At 51.1% G+C, this 22,186-nt stretch overlaps 5 protein-coding genes across 5 annotated transcripts; 2 read left to right on the top strand and 3 right to left on the bottom strand.

Annotated features, from left to right (window-relative positions):
• Positions 1-333: 333 nt before the first annotated feature.
• On the bottom strand, positions 334-2,044 carry N7525_008230 (putative amidase; the record flags this gene model as incomplete). Its single annotated transcript, XM_002568661.2, has 3 exons — positions 334-1,283; positions 1,342-1,964; positions 2,016-2,044. 3 exons carry the CDS (start codon positions 2,042-2,044, stop codon positions 334-336), a joined length of 1,602 nt encoding a protein of 533 aa, XP_002568707.2.
• Positions 2,045-2,498: 454 nt separating this feature from the next.
• N7525_008229 (polysaccharide deacetylase family protein) lies at positions 2,499-3,583 on the top strand (the record flags this gene model as incomplete). The annotated part of the gene is made up of 4 exons (XM_002568660.1): positions 2,499-2,604; positions 2,656-2,932; positions 2,987-3,391; positions 3,445-3,583. 4 exons carry the CDS (start codon positions 2,499-2,501, stop codon positions 3,581-3,583), a joined length of 927 nt encoding a protein of 308 aa, XP_002568706.1.
• A 1,323-nt stretch (positions 3,584-4,906) lies between these two features.
• N7525_008228 (uncharacterized protein) lies at positions 4,907-5,434 on the top strand (the record flags this gene model as incomplete). The annotated part of the gene is made up of 1 exon (XM_002568659.1): positions 4,907-5,434. One exon carries the CDS (start codon positions 4,907-4,909, stop codon positions 5,432-5,434), a length of 528 nt encoding a protein of 175 aa, XP_002568705.1.
• A 797-nt stretch (positions 5,435-6,231) lies between these two features.
• Positions 6,232-11,273, bottom strand: N7525_008227 (uncharacterized protein; the record flags this gene model as incomplete). Its single annotated transcript, XM_002568658.1, has 2 exons — positions 6,232-11,137; positions 11,209-11,273. The coding sequence occupies 2 exons, from the start codon at positions 11,271-11,273 to the stop codon at positions 6,232-6,234; spliced, it is 4,971 nt and encodes a 1,656-aa protein (XP_002568704.1).
• A 2,630-nt stretch (positions 11,274-13,903) lies between these two features.
• On the bottom strand, positions 13,904-20,191 carry N7525_008226 (NACHT domain protein; the record flags this gene model as incomplete). Its single annotated transcript, XM_002568656.2, has 3 exons — positions 13,904-19,260; positions 19,332-19,671; positions 19,724-20,191. The coding sequence occupies 3 exons, from the start codon at positions 20,189-20,191 to the stop codon at positions 13,904-13,906; spliced, it is 6,165 nt and encodes a 2,054-aa protein (XP_002568702.2).
• Between the last annotated feature and the right edge of the window lie 1,995 nt (positions 20,192-22,186).

Below are 22,186 nucleotides of genomic sequence, written 5' to 3'. Positions count from 1 at the left end.
AGGTGGAAATGGTAAGCCAAGCACTCGCAATACCTACCAATATCGGCCATTTAAGCAACCCAGAAACTGATCCCGAGGTCCCTAGTGCCGCTTATTACCTCGTCATCCTATTTCCTCCAGGGCTGTACCTTCCATTTACTGTACCTTCCTGGGGAACCAGGGCTTTTGAGGGAAGGTGCTACCTAGTTATATTATAAAAACACTATATGGCCATGTCCATACCCACATATGTAGGTAAGGTTGATGCCACGTTGATAGAGGGGTATATATTTTACTTTAGCGTGGGAAATAACCAACCTTGCATTGTCAAATTTGGTCCATCCTGGCCAAAGTTTAGTTCTTATCTATAGAGTAATGCATAGTTTTCCAGTCGAAATGAGCCTCCCAGGCATGACCAGCCCTCAGGATCTTCTCTTCCTGCCATAATCCGCCAACAATTTGCATCCCAACTGGCAGCATGACCTGGTTATCTTCCTTTGCTGGAGCAAACCCCACAGGTATGGATAGTGCTGGATGACCCGTCACATTGAACACGGCAGTGTTGATTGTAAGACCCATACTAGGCCTTAGCGAATCCAGCGGGAGTTCTCGCTTTCCATGTCGAGGGGCAACGACCGGCGTTGTAGGCATTACCAGGATATCATACTTCTCGAACAGTGCTTCGTACTTGTCACTGACAAATCGTCCCGTATTTGCAGTCTTGCCGTAGAGACCAGGGAATCGTTGCATTAGATAGAGACCGTTAATTATGACGTTCTTCGTAGACGGGAACGCTCTCTGGAAGCCATCATCAGTCCATGGAAGTCGGGCATGTTCCATCTCAGTCATGTAAAGCCCTCTTCGGCCGGTGTTCTGGCCAAGAAGAGTCTGTGCACCGGCAATTCGCTGCTGAATAGTCCAGATAGCCGGCCCGTGTAGATGCTCGGGAAGAGATACTTCCTCGATCGTTGCGCCCAGCTCTTTGAATTTCTGGACGGCAGTCATAACTGCGCCTTTGACATATGGGTCTACGGCACTGTGATCGAATCCTTCAACAACAATGCCGACCTTGAACCCGTCAAGTTGGTTATGGTCCTGCTGGAGAGCTGCCGCGAACCTGGTAGAGCCTGGCTTCGAGCCACCGAGAGCGCGATCATCGATGCCATCATATCCACTAATAACATCCAGACATGTTGCGGCCTCAAGTGTTGTTCGGGCTAGCGGGCCAGCGTGATCAGTCATGGCGTCGCCGCTCGAAATCCCAGTGAAGGGAACGCGCCCATGGGTGGGTTTAAGCCCGACGCCTAGACCCAGGTCAGTTCGCACACATACGTACATAGTCAAGGAATAAAGAGGACTTACATCCACAAAATGAAGCGGGAACGCGTATACTACCGCCCTGGTCACCCCCAATCGTAATGTCCACTATACCGGCGGCGACCAGAGCTGCACCGCCAGAGGTACTGCCGCCCGCCGAGTAACCCTTCGCAATTGGATTCTCCACCGTGCCTTGAGCACTGGTATACGAAGAAGTAGAGTTGCACATGTTTTCACACGTCGAAGTCCCGTAGATATCGGCGCCCGCTTCCAGCAATCGTGTTACAACCGTCGCATCCGTGCTAGGTGTCCAGGAAGGGATGATATCGCTTCCGAGGAGCTGCGGCACGCCCGCAACCGCAATGACATCTTTCAAACTGACAGATTTACCTGCCAGCGCCCCGCCTTGGGGATTACCCCGGATGAGAAATCGGTGTGCCCAGGCTTGACCAAAAGCCTGTTCCTTTTCACTTGGTCGGCGCACGTTCTCCCGTGGGTACTTGGTCTGGTCGGGGACTGGTTGATAGTCTGGCAATGCGGCTATACCTTCGGCGCAGTCGTGGACTGCTGCGAGAAGGGTGTGGAAATCTTGCGCCTCGGCTGGGTCGATGGTTAGACCGAGCGGTTTCAGGAGGGCCTCTGCATCGCCCGGTTTGACTGGGTTGCTCCTAAGATAACTGTCATTATATGTTGCAATAACCGAATGTTGAGATACTCACTCTGAAATACTTGTGAAAAGTACTGACATAGTCACTGTTCGACCCCCTGGGATATGCCCTGGATAGTATCTTTCTGGGGGAAGTCACACTTTATGAGGAATCCCTACTGGTGTACTTTTTTTTCCCTACCCCATCGGCATTCTCCAACGGTATATAGCTTGGAGTTCATTTAACTGGGTCTCACTTGCTGGAGACAATGACTGCCTACCCCAAAACAGCGGACCCCAATTCCGTTGGAGACATTTCGGCGTTGTGGATGGAGTCCATACATGGGCAGAGATAACCGCAACGTTGTAAGTTGACAAGAAATGGTATAAAACACATAAGTGAGCGAATCAGTAAATGAGGTTGAATGTCTCTGGGGAGATGTGCGACCCCGACGGATGAGGGGCTTATCTTCCCCGCATTCACTTGGTTTAAAAGCCAAACCTCTCCTGGCGATTTCCCAAGTTTGAGCCCTCAGCACTTATTGATCATTCAACAATGGCACCAAAGCGAGTTCTCATTACCTATGGTGTGGATGTTGACGCTGTAGCCGGTTGGCTGGGCTCGTATGGTGGAGAGGATTCCACAAACGATATCAGCAGAGGTAGGTTCCAGTGTTCTTTCTCTGGGGTTTTGTTCTCTAACGATCGTATAGGATACTGGGCAGGGACAATTGGGACCCAACGATTATTGAAGTTGTTTAAGAAATATGACATCCAGTCGACATGGTTCATCCCCGGCCACTCTCTCGAGACCTTCCCGGAGGACATGGCCGCAGTCCGCGATGCGGGCCACGAGATCGGTCTACACGGGTATTCCCATGAGAACCCGACAGACATGTCTATAGAGCAGCAGCGGGATGTGCTCGACAAAACGTATCGGATGTTGACTGATTTTACTGGAAAGCCTCCCCGAGGAAGCGTGGCACCCTGGTACGTCTGTCTTAGATTTGGCATTGGTCAATGGTGCTAATCAAATTACAATAGGTGGGAAACTAGCAAAGAAGGAGCTCAACTCCTCCTTGATTATGGCATAGAATACGACCACAGCATGAGCCATGAGGACTGCCAGGCTTACTACCTCCGCACAGGCGATAGCTGGACTAGGATCGATTACAACCAAAAGGCTGAAACTTGGATGAAGCCCCTTAAGCATGGATCCCAAACAGGGCTTGTTGAAATTCCGTCTAACTGGTATATCGATGATTTACCGCCGATGATGTTCATTAAGAATGCGCCCAACAGCCATGGGTTTGTTAACCCGCGGGACGTGGAGGATATATGGCGGGACCATTTTGACTACTTCTACCGCGAGTATGATGAGTTTATCTTCCCGATTACTATCCACCCGGATGTCTCGGGAAGACCTCATGTGCTGCTGATGCATGAAAGGTATGCTCTACCCAGGTAGTGATGACGTTGTGCGGAGTATTGACATTCAATAGGCTTATTGAACACTTCAAGAAACACGAGGGTGTTGAATTTGTGACGATGGAACAGGTTTGCGACGAGTTCAAAAATAAGAACCCTCCTCCGCCTGGGGCGTTGATGCCCGCAAAGGCTGGTGCGATGTTAGAGAAGTGAACAGATCTGATATTGGTGTTAACAGTATATTATGATACCTTCTCAATAAGGCGGACTCTGTTGTCTCTCGTTATCTATGATATATCTGCTTTGTCCTGGGGATGGGATTTGCCTACATCGATAATTTATATCTTCTACGGTCAACTCTTACCCAAATCAATATCTTGGAGTTAGCAGCGCTAAGAGACGCATCTGATTTTTGGACATATTTGAAGATCTATCTCCACGTCTCCATTAGCAGGTTAGCAGGGACGTCTACCCCAACACAGGGAAGAACATTATACATACTCCAACTATATATACCCCAAATCAAATACTTATACTCTTAACAGGCAATGTGCAGGGTCATCAGCAAGCCAGCCGATAAGGAATTATAACTGTTCTGTTCGTGGCCAGCTACATGATTGTTGCAGCGCCAAGTACCATTAGGGGTCTACAACGGCCAATTCCCTTTTGCTGCATTATACCTTCACCTTCATGTTCTCACCTAGGTAGATCGGAACTATCATTAGTAAGGGTGTTCAGTTGCACAAGTTCTCGCATGTCAGCTAACTCATGTAGCTTGGCTTGGAAGGGTGCGTATAGGTGTGCGCCCGGGATAAACGAATCCAAGTCAACGGTGAGACACGAACCAACATACGGCATCAGGCTGCCAGACCTGCCCATAGTCAGCAATCAGCAGTATGTTGCAGGCTGCAGATTACTATAGCCAGTGGTTGGTCTTGGTCATCGTGCACGGGGATCTTGCCCAGGCTTGGCGTGTTTCGTTATCCCGGCGGTGGAAAGCTGCTTTGCGCCAGTGGCGCTTAGCTTAGGAGATAACTCCGTGCACTTTATATTGTGAATGATTGGAGGCCATTAGGAAGTGGCTGTGGGTCGGCAAAAGTTGCAGAATTTTGAGAAGCCCACGGGTGCATTAGATTATTATCGATTGGCCAATAATCCACGCTATATCAGGCTGGATAGAAGAGAAAGATAAGGGACTTTCATATACACCTAGGTATGTATATGTAGTGCTAAATAACGCTAAAATAACGCTAAATCAGAAACCTGGGCATATACCCCGTACGGAGTACTAAGAAATCATAGTGTCCATGGGTGTCTCATGTCTTTATGCACACTTCCGTTTCCGAAACTCCCGCACTTCCTCTTCTTGGTTCGTGGTTCCTCGTATCTTTTCTTTTCTTTCCCTTTTCCCTTCTCTTTCCTCTTGTTATTATATATATATCATATCCTCTTTGAAAAAGCGTATCGATCTTATCAAAACCCCACCAATCCGTTATCACCATATCACCATATCGCCATATCACGGCATATCAAAAGATGGCCCGCAAACTGGCCCTGCTCTTGCTATTAATACACTCGACTCAAGTCCTCGCCCTTCCTACACCCCCCGAGACCCCAGTCGCATCCAAATCCCTGGCGTCAGCCAACACGCGCAGTAGGCGTTACTACTTCCCGGAAACCATTCCCGATCAAGATGAGGTCGCAACCATGTTGAAGGAGACAGCCATGCGCGAAGCAGGCTTCGTACCCTCGTCCATCGGCTCACTTTCAAAGTCGGTGCCGGAATCAAAGGATAAAACGGAGACGGAGCTACGGATTTCACTGCCGGATCCGCATGCAGCGATCGGCACGGATGCCCCGGGAAACCCACTACCGGATAGCTACACACACCAAGACACAGAGCTGAGCCAGGCCCAGTCGCAGTCCGGTCTGAAAGAGTCGGTCGTGGTCGCGTTGGGATCCGACATGTGCCCGATTTACTGGCCGCCGTTTGGATTCTTCGTTATCTCGGCTGCGATCGTGTGTTTCTTTACCGTGCTGCGGGGGATCCGCGCTAAGAAGTGAGTGTGGGACATGTAGCTGTTGGAATAATTCTGTTGAGATATTGAGATATTTGTCTCAATTTGCGCTTCTCTACGAAGAGAAGTCGGGGATTTACGAGGGCTTTGCAATTTCCCATCGGACATTCCTTGAGGGGCTCCCTTTCTCCACTCGGTCGGAGGCTTGTCTGATTACTGTGGGACTCCAGCCCCGTTTCTTTGAATCGACTCCATCCCCGATATTTCTTCGATTTGGTGGATATCGAGGACGATGGGGAATACGAGCTCCGGGATCATCGTCCGGTTGTCTATCCTGAATGACTCGGCCAATCCTCCGTGACGGATCGTCCGAATACGTGATCCGAGAATCACCCGAGGATCGCCCCGCCCCGACTCGTGACTAACAATGAGAATGTCAATTGCGTGGAGAACATACCGAAGATGGCATTTATGGCGGAATGAAATGCTAGCCGCTCCGCGTTTCATGCTCCAAGGTTGAAGGAGCTCGGGAATTGAAGATATACCAGATAAGAAGATACCAAAGCAATCGAAGCCACAGGGGTGCAAGTCAGTAGAGTCGGGAATAAGCCATGAGCAGAACAATGAAAGCATTGAAATAGATGATATTGATAAAGCCTCTAGGCCGGAAAATGATGATTACATTGAGGTCTCTCTCGCTCTCTCTTTTTTTTTTGCACCCCCGCCCCGAGGAATGAGCGAGGGGAGAAACCAATAAAAGGTAATAGACAAAATAGTTAGGTAACAATGGATATGTACGCGAGAGATTCTATAAGATAGAAATAAAGAAAAGAACAGCGCCGTTTAAGAATCATCGACGAGACGCTTCTGGGTCCAAGCGCGCTGAGCCCCATCCAGGAGAACATCCATGTTCCCGCTGTTATCGCACATGCTGCGGAAGAGGCCGTCCTCTTTGTTAATGAGGGACCAGGGATGGTCGTACTCGATGACGCGGCCGTGGTCGAGAACAAGCACCTTGTCGTAGTCGATGATGGTCTGCAGACGGTGCGCGATCGTGATGATTGTGCTATTTCCCAGTTCGCGGAGAGTCTCTTGGATCTTGGCGTCGGTGGCATAGTCGATGGAGGCGGTTGCTTCGTCCATCATCAAGACGCGGGGGTTCTTGAGCAGGGCCCGGGCGAGACAGAGGAGTTGGCGCTGGCCTTGGGAGAGATTGGAACCGGACTCCGAGACCTGGCTGTCGAGGTTGTGGAAGACGTTTTTATTGTCAATTACTGTCACGGCGCTGCTGCTAACACCATTGGCGTTGCCGTTGCCGTTGGCGTTGTTTTCCGTCGCGGTGACGGTGCTTGAGGTTGTGGGAGTTGCGGTGCCTGAGGTACTGGAACCGATTAAGTGTACACGACGGAGGGCTGTGAAGATCTGCTCGTCGCTGAACAGACCGAATGGATCGAGGTTGCTGCGGAGGGTTCCTGTGAAAAGGGTGGGATCCTGGGGGACAATAGTAATAGCCTCGCGCAAGTCCCGCAGTCCGATTGACCCGATGTCAACGCCGTCAATGATGATCTGACCCTTCTCGGCCTCGAGACCGCGGAAGAGAGCCAGCGCGAGAGAACTCTTGCCAGCGCCTGTACGACCCACAATGCCGACCTTTTCGCCGGCCTTTACAGAGAACGAGACCTCCTTGAGAACCGGGTCCAGATCAGGTCGGTACCGCGTACTATACTTCTTGAACTCGACCGCACCTTGGCTGGGCCAATCAGGCGCAGGTCGTGATTCTTCGATAACAGAAGCTGCTTCCTGGTCGACGTCAAGATATTCTCTTACACGCTCAACAGAGTTCATGTTTTGCTGAACCTCGGAGTACAGACGCACAAGCCAGAGGACGTTCTCTGTGAATGTGACGGCGTATGTCAGTGAAAGACCGGCGGCACCTGCATCGATCGTTCCAACGTTCAACAACACAAAGGTAGCCGAGAAGAACGAGACCAGAGCACCGGTCCAGTCAACACGCAGGGCGAGCCAGCGGTTGCTAGCCCAGAGGTAGATGTGTGGCCGGTTGTAAGCATTGATGCGGCGATGGTTGTCAACCATGAAGCGAGGGCCATCACCATAAGCACGAATGGTGACGATACCATTCAGGGTCTCACCGAACTGCTGGTAAAGCGGACTGCGCTGCACAGATTCCAGACGCTTGAGGTCTCGGGAAGAGTTCAAATAGACAGCACCGAGGGCAGTGTACACCAGGGTGATGAACACGCCAGCAATTAAGAAACCTGGCGTGATCCACGAGATCAGAATGACAATCATAATCACAGATGCCAGACTGTGGAGCATGCCGATAGCTACAGGGGCGACTTCCTGATCGACAGACTCAACATCCTTGGAGAACCGGTTCATCAGTTGTCCAAGAGGCGTGGAGTCAAAGAATCGGAACTTGGCATGCATGACCGCGCTGAGAAGACGATCATGAATCTTCCATGATGCATGGAGAGAACCCCAGAACAAAACAGCTTCCCTAGACAGAGAGATTGCGATATAGAGGAATCCTAGGAGCGCATAGACGCCCAGGTAATAAGCCACGTTCACTTGACCACCAGGCTCGCTGGTAGAGCTTGAGCCAAGCTGGGGCAGACTCCAGCTGCTCACGCGCCCCACACTTCCAACATTGAAAGTGGGGGCCTTGAGGTGGGCCACTGCGGCATATTGCCCGGCATCTTCGGCCCCGACCTTGGAGGTGTGGTAAGAGTTTGCCCACTGTCTAATCCAGAGGTTGGTAGAAACAGAACCCAATTGCTGCAAGCAGAACACAAGAACAGCACCGATCCAATAGTACCATGGGCCCATGGCACGGAGGTACATGCTGACAGTCGACCACTTGATACTACCAGTAGCCTTGGATTCAGAGAGCTTGGCCTTGTCTTCTGGCTTTCCATTCGGAGAGCCGTTCAAATCTTCATCCTCTGATTCATGGTTCGATGGCGCACGGGAGACTCCACGGGAGCCGGGCCGGGAATCAGGTCGAGACTTAAGGAACTCATCGCCCAATGCACCAGTAGCGGCGACATCGTTGGGGCGACCCTGGGCGGCAATTCTGCCGTTCTCGAGTACCACAACGTGATCGGATTGGGGGACAGTCAAAGCAACATTATGTGTTACCAAAATGCATGTGCGGTTCAGCATCAGAGGGCCTGTAAGAGCTTGACGGAAGATGTGCTTAGCGGTGTGAGAGTCAACAGCAGAGAGACAGTCATCTAGCAGCAAGTGGCGGCCACTGCTGTAGACAGCGCGGGCAAGAGAGATTCGCTGCTTCTGGCCACCAGACAAACTGATGCCCTTCTCGCCAACAAGAGTTTGATCACCAGCATCAAGGATAGCAAGGTCACGTTCCAGAGCACATGCCTTTAGCACGGCGCGATAGCGACGCTCATCATGGGGAGAGGCGAAGATGATATTTTCCTTTACGGTGTCGTTGACCAACCACGCTTCCTGGGCACAGTAAGCAATGCTGTCAACCAGACCAGTCTCAGGATCAACTGGGAGGTCTGCCCTGTTGGACATTCCACCGGGGAGGTGAACACGACCCTCGAGAAGTTTCATTTCTCCAAGCAAAGCCATGAGCAGGGACGTCTTTCCAGATCCAGTAGGACCAACAATGATGTTAAGCTTGCCAACAAGGAATTCGACGTCGACATTGATCAAACGGAAAGCATCCAAGTCGCCATTAGTGGATCCCGTATCTTTGGGGTCAGCATTGGAGCTGTTCCAAGATAGGGTTGCCTTTTCAAGACCAATCTTGGCAGGTGTTCCTGCAGTAGCACTATCGCGGAGCTGATCATATTTGCCCGTTTCCTCCTCGTTCAGGTACTTATCCACACGGTCTAGAGAAACCTTACATTCCTGAACGTGGGCTACCATGTCCGCGAGCTGGTCCAAGGGCACACGCAGCAAAGAGAACATGGACAAGGCAGGGAACGCGATCGAAGGGGTCAATTGTTTTTTCTCGACCACGGTGTACAAGAAGAAGGACATGAACGTAATGAGAATAGGCGTGCCGTACCAGACAGTTGCGGCGGAGGACCAGAGGATGTATCGCCTGCGCAGGGCTTTTAGTTCGGTCTTGCGCTTCTCGCCAACGATGTCTTGGAATCGCTGCTCCCAGGCAAAGTATTTGATGATACGGATGTTTTGGAGAACTTCGTTAGTGGCGTGAATACGGGCATCGGTGCCCTTCAGGATCTGGTTCTGGACCTTGTTGAACTGGCGGGCGATGAACAGGTTGATAGGCAGCATGAGGGCCATCAGGGCAATGCCAGCAAATGAGCTGAAACCCATGATGTGATAGAGCAGAGTAATCGCCACTATGATCTGCACTGGCACACTAGCCCACAAGAAGTGGAGATAGGCGCCAACCTCGCTTACCTTGAACGAGTCGATCGCCATCAAGTTGATAATTGTGCCAACATTGGCTTGGAGGGGTTCCTCCGCTGGCGTATCTGGTTTGTTGCCAGCCTCGGCATCATTTCCATTCGCGGCCTTCTTCTTGCGTCCAAAGGAAAAGAGCTTTTTCTTCTTATCCTTGGGCAAAATTGGATCTTCCGCGGTTTTCTTGGTAGCCTCCACTGAAGCGCCTGCCTTGCGGCGAAGAGCTTTGGCATAGATTTCACCGATAATGATGGCACGGACTTTCACACCCATCTTGCGACCAATGAATAAGGCTTGTCCATCTGCCACACCCTGGACCGCAGCGCAACAGAAAAGCAGAATGGCGAACAACCAAGCCGCATTAGGCGTAGTCGACCGGGGGTCTTCGACGTACTCGAGGATCGCCTTGAGCAGTAAACTAGGCATGAAAACGAACAAGTTGGCGAAAACTGTCCAGGCACCCTGCTTTAGAAGTGTTCCCATGAAGAACCTCAGCAATTTCCATGCCAAAGAGCCCTTTATTTGTCTCTTGCGGAAGTCGGTAAGCACGTTCGCAGCCTTCTGGGACGGGGTCAGGTTCCAAACATCCTCGAGCTCCAGGGGCTGGCGATAGCCCTTCAGGACCAATGGGTCGAGCCAGGCAAATGTTGCGAGAGACAACAAACTGGCCATGGGATGCGTCGGAGGCTCCAATCCATCTTCGCGCTCAATCAGAACAGGCTTGTTGCCTCGTCGAGTGGTGAGGGCAATGAGCAGCAGCACCGTACTGAGAGAGAACTGAATGCTGCTGAGAATCAGGGCATTCTGAGACAAGGGGTGGATAATGGCGGATCGGAACACCATGACGTTGAACAACCACTGGAAGCCGTATAGGATTGCGGTATGGGTCCATAGCCTGGGCGCGGAGAAAAGATCCATAGTCGATAGGAGGAACCGGACCAGCACCAAGAAAAGGATATAGCCCCACGATACAAGTCCAGCCACAGCGGGAAGGCTTCCATGTCGGCCCCAGGCATGAGTCGACAAAATGACGATGTATAGTGCAATTTGTCCAATCAAGGTTGTGATTTCGAGTAATACAACGGTGATCTCTCCACGCGGGCGGTTGACCTCGATCTGGGATTGTTCGTGTTGTACAGCTTGGCATAGCATCGTATCGTCGTTTTCCTGCGTCGCACTGGGGACCTCATCTTCGGAGTCATTATTTGGGAGGACCTTGTAAGCAACACCTTGCCGGGTGAGGACATATCGATGAGCGAGGCGAATTAGGATCAGCAGCAGCGAAGCGCCGCAGACTGTGAGGGGAAGTAAGACCTGAAGAATGCTATTTGAAATATCCCATGATCAGCGTTAAATTTTTTTTAACGGTCGGAATTGCCATTGGTGTAGACTCACTTGCGCTGGAAGCAACGAGACAGGTCGTCAATGGCCCAGACAGGGCCTTGACATTGCGGCAGCATATTCCGCGGAGCTTGCAAAAACCGAAGCTCTCGGACCTCGCGCGACTCGATCACGCAGCCTTGCAGCTGGCGACAGTAATAGACGGGTAATGCGACCGGGTTTTGATTATTGTGAACTACCCCTTTAGCAACAATATTTCACTGGTTTGCCGGACAAGCCTAGCATCGCAAAGGTCGAGATGAGCTGTGACGCTGGGGTGAGGGTTCCGGGACCGAGGGCCGTTGAGGCAGAAGAGTAGGCGGGAGGAGCTACTCAGACTCTGCAAAGCAAGAATGACCGAATATATTCAAAGTGCTTGAGATATGGAGGGGGTGGGAAGAATCAGAGAGAGAGAGAGAAGATGGCAAATGTTCCAAAACCGGCGGTGGACGGACTCCGGGTAGAGGGTGACATCGGTCGCCACCAAATTTTGGTGGTGGAGTGAGGTACCATGTACCCTTAATAATATTTTCTGCTGGGGGTACTATTACCATCTTCTCGACTTAAACTCCTTTGGGAGCCCGAGGGGTAAATTCCTGCAATGTTTCAGTTCAGATGACCTGTCTCAGTTGCTTTATCGTCTTATCGTCTTAACGTCTTTTATACGTTTCAACTACATGCATCCATCATATGTACGCATCGGACGTGACCAATTCGATACTCTAGTATAGCAGGTATTCAATTATGAACAACGTACAATCCACACATATCAGTAGTTCATCCACTCTTCCTCGTGATCAGAAAATGCTCCATGGTAGGGGTTCATATCGAGCCAAGCGTCTGGATTGAAAACGCGTCCAAAATCAAGATAAAAGTGACTCAGAGTCTTGTTTAAAGCTTCACTATATGTCAGCTTCTTCTTCTGCCAGGGTCTTCCAAATCTCGAGCATACTATCCAGTGACATGGGATGCGCAGGTTGTAGGGAGAACCGAGAAGTATGCTCACGGAAAAGAATCAACGATTTTGGGATAACAGTGCCTTATAATATAGTGAATCAGTCTTGCACCTTTCGATAAGGGCGTCAAATCACCTTTGGGTAGGCATAAATAATGAGCTTCAGCGGCGGGCTTACCACTTTCTACGTCTTCTAAGTAATAATCATTCGACCTCCGTGTGACCTCCTGCATGTACTGCGTATTCGGCATAAATATTGCGCCATTAGAAACTGGATACGTTAGCAGGCCAATGATATGAAGCTTGTATTCGCATACAATCGGCAGTTATATTAGGGTGCACCAAGCCGTCCGCACTGACTTCTACTCCGTCCTCATATTCCCAGTCATCTTGTCTAAAGGCCCTGTCATAGAGCCTCGAGTCGCGGTGTATCTGAAACTGATACAAACTTGCTGGAAAATCGGAGTGCCTCGACACATATGAGAAACGGCGATTTCGGACTCGTGAGATGCTAAGGCCAGGGCCCTGCACATGACGAAAGATATTTTGTAACATCGCTATACTGGCGATATTATTGAAGTACGTAACCTCTAAAGGAGATATACATATGTACCTGGTGCTAAGAGAGAGGTTGGAAGGAGAGCTCGATGACGAACTAATCACATCACAACCTGGAAGGTATACCTAGCACATAAGGTACTGTATACATCCATCGTATTATAGACTACTGATTCTTCCAACAGCGATAATACAGTTCATATTTCCAGCCTTAAGGTTAGCGTTAACGAAAGACAGCCTTAGGTGCTCAGAAGGTAGTGTAGTCTCCTTTAATTTATAGTTACTTGCCCATTGTGTATACAGCTGACGGAGGAGAGGAGGTGGATAAGAATTTGTCGGTGGCTTCTTTCATACTAAAAGGAGCACAAACTGTAAGACGAAAAAGTTCGTCCGGAAAATTCACTCGGTCGCCCGAGGGTATTGCTGCAGCCATTCATCCCTGGTGAATCTCTGCCCCTTTTTAGCCAGAAGAGCTTCAATTTTCGCATTCAGTTCTATATGGCATTGTGAGCTAGTATCCTTACTTGTATGAAAACACTGCGTCACTTGTACCTTCCACTGTCATCTCCTTCCGTGCTTGTAGCGAGTAATGGTCGCGAAACTCGTGGACAAGGATGAGATCATTAGGGAGAACGGTGCCTATAGAGCCTTAGTGAGTAGAGGAAAACAGTTTCAAGCACTTAGAGGAACAAACCAGCCATAATAGCGTATACGTAAATAGCGTGGCCGCCCCAGGGTTTGGCAGTGCGGACGAGGTTCTGCTGTGTCCTTGAGTTGGGGCGCATGGAAGCACCATTGGGGACTGAGGTATATTAGTGCCGTGAGGCAATTTATTTGATTACCGTAGATTTACAGTAATAAGTAGCTGGGTCAAGAGCCTTGGGTTGTACTTTTCCTGCAGTTGTGAGGAGGTCGAACACGCCGTGTGGTCGCCTAGGACCTGGCCAAGCCCGTAGGCGGATGGAGATGCCCGAGTTCACGCGGAACATATCCTTGGGAACCTGAGTAAACGATTGAATGAATCTGTTATGTGACATCTGGATACTGCAGGGAAAGAATTGTATTGGGAAGGAGACAAGGAGACAACCTTGGGAAAGCTCCCGACTAATTACTGAATGTAGCTACCTGAGGCACCCAATTAATGACCTCAGGCATACACCCCAAGAATGCATATTTACATATTATGGAGACAACATATTACAGCTCCTCCTCAACCTCGCCATTCTGCTGGCCGAGCTGAATAGACCAAGTGAAGGCTTTCACATCCAATGTGTCATCAGAGCTGGCAGCTTTGCCGGAACCGAAGGCCTTCAGGTCCCACTTCTCAACACCCTCGAAACCATTCAGCTCATCGCCGAACTCCGCATAGAGACTGTCGTTGAGAGCCTTGTACTCGCTGTATTCCTTGGGCCAGTCACCTAGTCGCTGAACGGAGAGCTTGAGCAGGTTGAGGTGGGCTCGGACATGCTCGCCGCTAGTCAGCGAGTATCCGCTGTCGGAGCCCTGCTCATGCATGTTCAGGTCGTAGGTGGAGCCATCCATGCTGAAGCTGCCGTCGAGGGCACCTTCGAACTCGGCAAGCGAGGGGTCGACCAAGACGCGTAGGAGGCTCTCGTGCACACCGGCGCTCTTCTTGTAGTACTTGTTGGCCATGTGCTGGCCGTTCTTTTCGGACTGGTAGCGCTGCGCGATCGCGGTGTACAGCTGCGAGAGCAGGGTGGACATCTCGAGGGTGCTCGTGTGGCGAGCGCCGTTGACGCGGCGGCAGTTGTACACGATGTCCTCAGCCAGGCGCGTGGCCTTGATGGAATCGCCAACCAAGAAACGGGCCAGGATATACCGGCGGGCCAGGTCGAGCGTGATGGAGGGGTTCCAGTTCGCTTGCTTGTTGCGGCTATTCCAGAGATCGCCGAGCAGCCAAACGAGGTTCTTGTAGTCTTGCTTCTCACCGAGGAGACCTATGAGGGCGTTTAGGTAGTCCAAGTTAATCTGGGCCAGGTTGATCTTTAGGTCAATGATGACGCGAATGACCTCCTGAATGATGCCCACGGACACGCCACGCAGCTTCTTCTGAACAGCCGCTGCCGGCTGGGGGTTGAGGCTGTGGCCAGAGATCAACAGACCCAGGGTGAAGACGAACTTGACAATCTCAGGGGTGCGGTAGACATCGTGAGCTGAAATGTAGCGGAATGAAGCCAGGGCAAGGTTAATAGCACCATCGTAGTTCTTAGCCTCAAGCAGCTCGAGCACCTTGGCATTGGAGACAATACCGACCGAGCGGACGAAGTTCGAGGACTGGTGCTGAGTGAGGTAGCCGATGATGGTCTGGAGGAAGACAGTCACCTGAGCAGTCTCAGTCAACTTGATACGTGCTCCTTCGCTGGAGACGAAATAAGTGACAAAGTCGTTGAAGACACTGTTAGCAGCAACGCGGCGCTTGTTGGCGAGCAGGAAGTTGTAGAGACGGGTAGCAGAAACCGAGACTGTGTAGAAAGAGTTGCTCTTGGACTTGATGTGGCTTCGGAACTCCTCGAAGTAGACATACTCGGTGGTCAAAGAGGCGAAAATTTCAGTGACGCTGGTGGTACCCTGGCGCAGGCAGTGTTCAAGCTGGGCCAAGAAGACAAGGCTTTGGCGGCCCTTGGATGAGACATCGATCTGGATCTCCTTCGAGTTGGAGGTGTCCTTCATGACGATCTGGCGATAGAGCTCCTGGGACAGCTCAACGGCCTTCTGAGCCTGGCTGGTAGAGATGTAGCCAGTAGCAATGGTGGTGGCTGCGGCAACAAGACGCTCCGAAGAGGTCTCAGAGGACAGTATCTGCTTCGTTGACTCGTGGAGCTCCTTGGACACAATCTGGGTGTTATTGTGGCTGGAGTGGAATGAAATTACCTCCTCAAGTCTAGTGAGGGTCTCCTCGTGAGCCCAGCCGTATGTCTCGCGAGCGGACTCAATACGCTTGTGCAAGATTTTAGTGACACGCTTCGTCTGCTCGGAAGAAACGGACTGAGACTGCGAGGTAGCGCTGGCGATTTGCTCCTCAAAGATACCGTCAAGGGTGGCCTCAATCTCTTCAAGGTTAACGCCGGCAGGCTTGAGCTTGAGCAGCTCCTCGTAGAGAGCGATGGCGTTACTCTCGTAGGTCTTGCTCTCCTGGCTCACCTTGGCAAGGGTCAGGGTAGCCTGGATGGTTATCGTGGCAGTGGCTCCGAATACTGTTTTGACCTTGTTGTAGAACTCGGTGGTGACCTTGTGGATAAAGGTGAATTCAGTGCGATTGTTGCGCAGGCAGTGAGTGTATCGTTCGAAGACACTCTGCACAAACGTTACATCCTGGAACTTGGGACTCTGCTTGGGCTGGTTCAAGAAAGTGGTGAAGAGCAGGGTGAAGTAGTGAACGGCATCAGTGTAGCGGGTTTGGGCCCACAGCTCAGTTGCAACGATGATGATGGGCTCTAATGCCTCGGGCTTGATGACCGGTGAGTCCTTGTTCAAGGCGCGAACGATGCGTTGGTAGTAGTCCACAAACACGGGGCGAGGACGAGTAAGCTCAGCCAAAGTGAACAGGGTCTTGACCACAGTGGGGTGTTCAGGGCTGTAGTGCTCGGTGTAGTCGTCCAAAAGCTCTTGGTAGGTGGTGATCACCTTGTCGGGCTGGGAAGACCGCTCGAAGAAGACGATCAGCTGATCCTTGATAGTCTCCCGCAGCTTGTCACCCACTGGCCGGGCGGCACGGACCGCGCGATGCACACGGACGCGAATACCTTCCTCGCGGGCGAAGCGACGGCGGTAGTGGTAGCACTGGCTCAAACGCTCAGCAAGCTCCACGGCCTTGTCAGTGTGCTCCTGTGGCAGAACAACATCCTGGATGGAAGGAGCGAACAAGGAAGGCCAAATACCATGGAGAACCTTCTTGAGGAGACGGCTGGCATCCTTCCAGCGGTGCTCCTTGGTGTACATCTCCAGCAAAGTACTGGTAGCAGTGAACGAGCTTTGGTCGAGCTTGGAGGAACTGGAAGCCTCGTAGACAATCTCCTCTAGGGTGGTCTCGGAGAAGTACGACGACGAAGAGCTGGCCTGCTCCTTGACATGTTTCGAGGTGGACACAATGTGCTTCTGAACCTCGGAGTAGGATGAGGTACGGTTGGTACGCTGGTAGAACGAGGCACAGTACTTGAAGATATTCAAGGCTGTGACGGTGAGACCAACGGTGATCATCACTTTGGCAATCTGCTCGAAGTGCGAAGTCGATGTCTCAGAAAGAGTGTGAGTACTGTTCTTGAGCTCTTCCCAGACGCTGGATAGGATGGAAGAAACCTCATGCTCTCTTTTCTGGGAAGTCAAGAACTTCGAGTAAGCAAGGATAGACTGCAGCTTGTGTTCCTGGGTCTTAGCCTGCTGCCAAAGCTCAACATACACACGTTCGGCCAGGTCGAGGAGGCCTTGGGCAGTGTACTTCTCGGCCATAGTGATCTGGCCCTCGAACGACTCGGACTTTTCGTGAAGCTCGTCGTACTCAGCATCAAGGCGGAAGTGAATACCTGTGGCACCTACGGCTCCTGTGTCCTGCTTGGGGCCGTTCAGTTGAACACTGAGATCGCGAAAACCATCGCTGTCGTACTTGGTTGTGGTAAGACTCTGGATCTTGAGAGTCCAAGTCTGGATCTTTTCCTCTTGCTTGGTCACGCGGTAGTGCTCAATCAGAGTCTTCATGATGTTGATGGTCTTCTCGGACTTCTCGCCGTAGTGAGTCTGATAGCACTCGACAATGATGATGAGAAGCTCCTCACGCCTTGTCATGACATCTGACTTGGTAGTAGTGACCATGTCAACAGTCAGGTCAAGGAACAGGAGAGCCATCTGCATCGTGATGGTGTGGGTGGTACTGAGCAAAGTGCGACTGGTGGTGGTAATCTGGTAGATAAGATGGATGGCCTCTTGAGGTTGGTTGAGCTCACGGTACAACAGAGCCAACGAGATCATGGACTGGAGGGTTGCAGGGTGATTGATCCCCAAGATCTCGCGGAACAGGTTGGTAACAGTGGTATGGTATGACAGCAGGGTCGGCGTGGAGAAGTTGTTCCAGAGAGTGTTCTGGAGCAGTAGGAGGGTAACGCTGGTTGGGAATACCTTGCCAAATTCCTTAGCGGTGGGGGCATTGCCACCGGTGGTGAAGACTGTGGTCTGTCTCAAGTGACGAGGCCAGTAGCGAATGGCAAAGTCAAGGAGAGGGTGGGCTTTCACACGAGGGCTGATATCACGACCATCAAGGGGGTTGAGGGAAGGCTCATGTTGTTCAGGAACAGTGTGCTTGATGTAGACCAAGAGGCGGGTGACAAGGTCAGCGTGAAGGTCCTTGACCGTGGGAATCAGTTTGCCCTTGGAGAAGACATGCAAGACGGCGGTTCTGATTAGACCGTGACGAAGGTACACCTGGCCATCCTGCATGAAGATGATGGAGTTCAAGGGCTTCAAGACTTGGCGGATGTTGACCTTGCGATCAGTAACAATCTGCTTCTCCGGCTCGATAGAAGCCAAGCTGGTGAGCTCACTTGTCAACAGAGGACGGTCAGCTGTAGCGAGCCAAAGCAGCATGAGCTTGGCCTCTTCGGTGACCTCGGGAGCCTGGATGCTGTGGAGAATAAAATCGGCAATGGTGGGCTTGCCCTTGACAATAGTGTCGACGACCTTGCGGAGGGCATCGGGGGTATGCTCAAGGCGAGCGCGCTTGGTGCAGAGCTTAGCCCATAAGAAGGAACCGCGAGAGGCCTCGCTAATTTGGTCAACGAGGGTCTCCTGCTCCATCTCATCCATAGACAAGAAGACCTTGGTGCCAGGCAACTTGGCGCCGGTGAAGTTGCTTCGGACGACGGTGGAAATGTCATCAGCAATGCGGTCACCGCCAATTGGGACATGCATAAGGCTGGCAGAAGTCTGGGGCTTCTCGGCACCAAGAGTGATCAGCTTGACGTTGACTCCGTTGGAGGTGGCAGCAATCAGCTTCTGGAGCAAGGGTGCCTCGCCGCAAGAAGCCTCATCAACGCCATCAACAACGATAACAAGGTGTTTAGCGCGGGCAAGAGCTGCGCTCAAGGCATTCTCCAGACCATTCCAGAGAATGTTCTCGTATTCCGTTTCGTTGGTGGCCTTCTTGCTGGCGTCGTAGGCCTCGTGCAGAATTTGCAGCAGCTGGACGTTACCAATGCGCTTCTCAAAGAGCTGGAAGAGAATTGTCTTCGCAATGGCGATAGGCGTGGTCTCTGCTGGGATTCTAGAATTGATCGGGATGAACAATGACTTGTATGTAACACCGCCGATGTGGTCCTGCAGACGGTCGACAATAACGGAGGCGAGGACGGTCTTTCCAGATCCAAGGGCACCAGTAAATGCGAGAACGTGGTTGTCACTCTTGAGGAAGTGGTTCAAGTATGAGTTCATCCAGAGGCAGGTCATCTCCTCCCGCTCGTGCGCAAGATGGGAGGTGTTCTCGGCGAGGTGGGTGAGGACGCGGTCCTCCGGGGACAGCCAGGTTTGAACGGACTTGACAACGGCCACTAAAAGATAGTTGAAAGTAATTAGTATCGTTCCCATTCTCCAATGCTAAAACGATGCAAAAGGTTCTTACCGTTTTCGGGGTCCTTGTTCTCCTGCGCGAGCTGGTGTCTCCACATGGTGTCTGAAATCTTCGTGCAGCGCTCACGGAAAGACTCGATCTGATCAGTGAAGGTCTCATAGATGTTGACGGAGATTGATCCCTCAGAGAGCGCGTAGATAGACTGGTGGAAGTGAGTGGAAACACTGGCGACCAAAGAGACAAGGTCAGCCAGTGCCTCAACCAGCTGGTCCTTGATCGTCTGGGAAACAGTGAAGAGTTCAGTGCGCTCAAGCAGGTTCACCAGAGCTGAAGAAGTGCTGTAGAAAAACCCGAAGGAAGCCATCAGAGCTGGCGCATTTTCTTTACCAAGCTAACAGGAATCAGTATTCAAGAACCATATGACTTAATATATCGGTACATACCTCGAGGAGCATTGCACAGTATCCGTAAGAGAGCTGAGCAGCGAGCCAGCTATTTCCCTCAAAGTTGCCAATAGCCTCGTCAAAGGAGTGTAGGCGCTCAACGAAGAGCTGGGCCCAAGCTAGCACCTTATCATAGCTGCTCCCTTCGGGAGGCAGATGGCTCATGCGCTCGGTGGCTATCCATTCTAAAATGGTAGCGTGGTTGGTATTAAAAAGCGTGGAAGACGCGTTTACACCCAACTCAGCGCCACTCTGGTGCCGCAGACCTTGAACCACACTAGAGAGCTTTGCGCTGACAGCGGAGTGGAACTTCCGGGGCATCATGGAGCGCGACATACCACTGTTAGAGTGGTTGTCATTGTCGAACTTACTAGACATACCAGAGACCTGTCTAGAGTTACCGGGCAGCTTGCTATAGAAAGGGGATGTGATATTGCCCGGGACGGGGGCTATTATACCAGGAGCCATTGTGCTTGTGATAGACTCGGTTGAAGTTGGAGAGAATCCTTTTTTGACAATCAAACCGGTATGGACAGTAACACTTTCAAAGTACTGCTTGGAGGTAGGGATGGCAATAGGGGTATGTCGGGGAGGATTGGAGTCCGATGTAGCTTCTTTGGAGCAGTAGCTCTTAAAGCAACAAAATATTTGGCGCAAACCGGCCGGCTGATTCGAGAGGAGATTATAAGTGCTGTTACCACACACAAATCATGAGTATTAGGATGGAAAAAGAAAAGTCGTCCAACTTGTGGAGAAAGCCACGCTTTTGTATTCTGCAGCAGTACTCAAGACACCACCCGCGTCAATTCCTGACTTTTCCAAAAATTTAGACTCCCCCTGCGCTATAGTGTAGAAAGTGGACCAATTCGGTAAGAATTTGCGGTTTCTCAGAGATGTACTCCGTAGTTGCTGCCATGTCTTCTCTTTTGGAATATCTAGAGTTCCACCTCGCATGAAATGATCCCCGACCACTTTACTGGTGAGGCAAAATAATCCAATGGCAGGGACTACAACAGGGGTGGATGGCATATGTGGGTTGCGAGTGTCATCCGGTGTCCCCGGGAGCCAGCTCAGCCGATGCGAACGTAAATCGTTATCAAACAACCTGCAGGATAATGGGGATGGCGGGTATGTGCTCCTTCTTCCTGCCTTGAAAGACCCATTTTTTGCAGCAGCGCCAGATATATCTGAATCCACCTCAGCTGGTAGCGAAGCTATCCATACCTAGATCTCGGAGCTACAACTAGCGTAGAAAATAGTTACCACGGACTGCAGGATTGGTTTCACTATACTCCGTACTTCGTCCAAGGGAGGATTATCAGGACATCTCCGTGGATGTGGCTGGCTGAGCACGGTGCACGGCTATAATTTCCCGCTGTCAGTAGATGGTGTGGGGCATAGGTGGGTCCTCATTCCATTGTGTCGGTACGAAGCACGCCGTACCTACCTGGGTAGGTAGCCAAAATGGAGACTAGCCCAAAGTTTAGAAAGTGGCCCTGCAATTCAGACGAACTGTTCGTCGATCGGTATGGAAACCAGGCCGTCCTGACGAGTCCCGCCAAGAGGTCCACTTGGGTTCAGCATATCATAATCATGGGTGTCATACTCCGTACTCGCGATGTGCCAGAAGGACTAACTAAATATCACTTCCTTGGGACGAGTATTATCCCCCGATGGGATCTCGAGTGTCCACCGGAATGCTAATTCTAATCCTGTGGTCTGGTTTAGTGAGTGAAAATGATGTACCGAGTCAGCTGCGACCAATCCCTTCCGGCGAAATCCGTGGGGAAAAGGGAATCGAAAAAGGGGTGGTCATAGCCGAGCCTCCAGGGCTATTTCAGGTGATTAGTAACCATTTGATATATCCATGGATGGATCCAAAACCGCGGGGGGACCGTAAATCATTAATAACTGCATGTATATGCCGAAGTACTCCGAATAATAAACATAAAACATTATAATTGGGATCTTGATTGTATCTAAACACTGGACCCATTTTTTTATTCCAAATCATGCATGGGTATCATTATTTTGTAACATACGGAGTAGATCGTGCAAGAAGTGCAAGGTACCTGCAACAGGTACTCTCCCCTTCCGGAGTTCCTCGGGCACCAGCTGCACCGCGCTAGCGGCCCACGATACCCGATACCCCGCTCCGAAACTCAATTCCTTTACCAATGGGAGGATTCTACAGGACCCACTACACGAGTCACTCCCGCGGTTGTACCATAAAACTGTGGCGGCAATCCAGATAGGTCATTAAATACTACCAGGTAGGTAATAGCTAAGCTCAAGGGAAAAAATATCACTGATAGATAACTATGTATGGAATAAAAGGGAGATCTATCTAGCAAAGAAGCAGGCCCTGACAAACGGTGGAGGGGCCTGAGGGAGCCACTCATCCCAACAAATACAATGACATCCGAAGCGCAACACACCTGGGCAGCCATTGACTCTGGGCGT

The sequence above is a fragment of the Penicillium rubens genome, assembly GCF_028828025.1.
Source record: "Penicillium rubens strain IBT 27055 chromosome Unknown utg000003l_segment0_segment0, whole genome shotgun sequence".
NCBI classification, from domain to species: Eukaryota; Fungi; Ascomycota; class Eurotiomycetes; order Eurotiales; family Aspergillaceae; genus Penicillium; species Penicillium rubens.
Note: the sequence above shows the minus strand (reverse complement) of the source record. Positions and strands in the feature narration are given on the sequence as shown.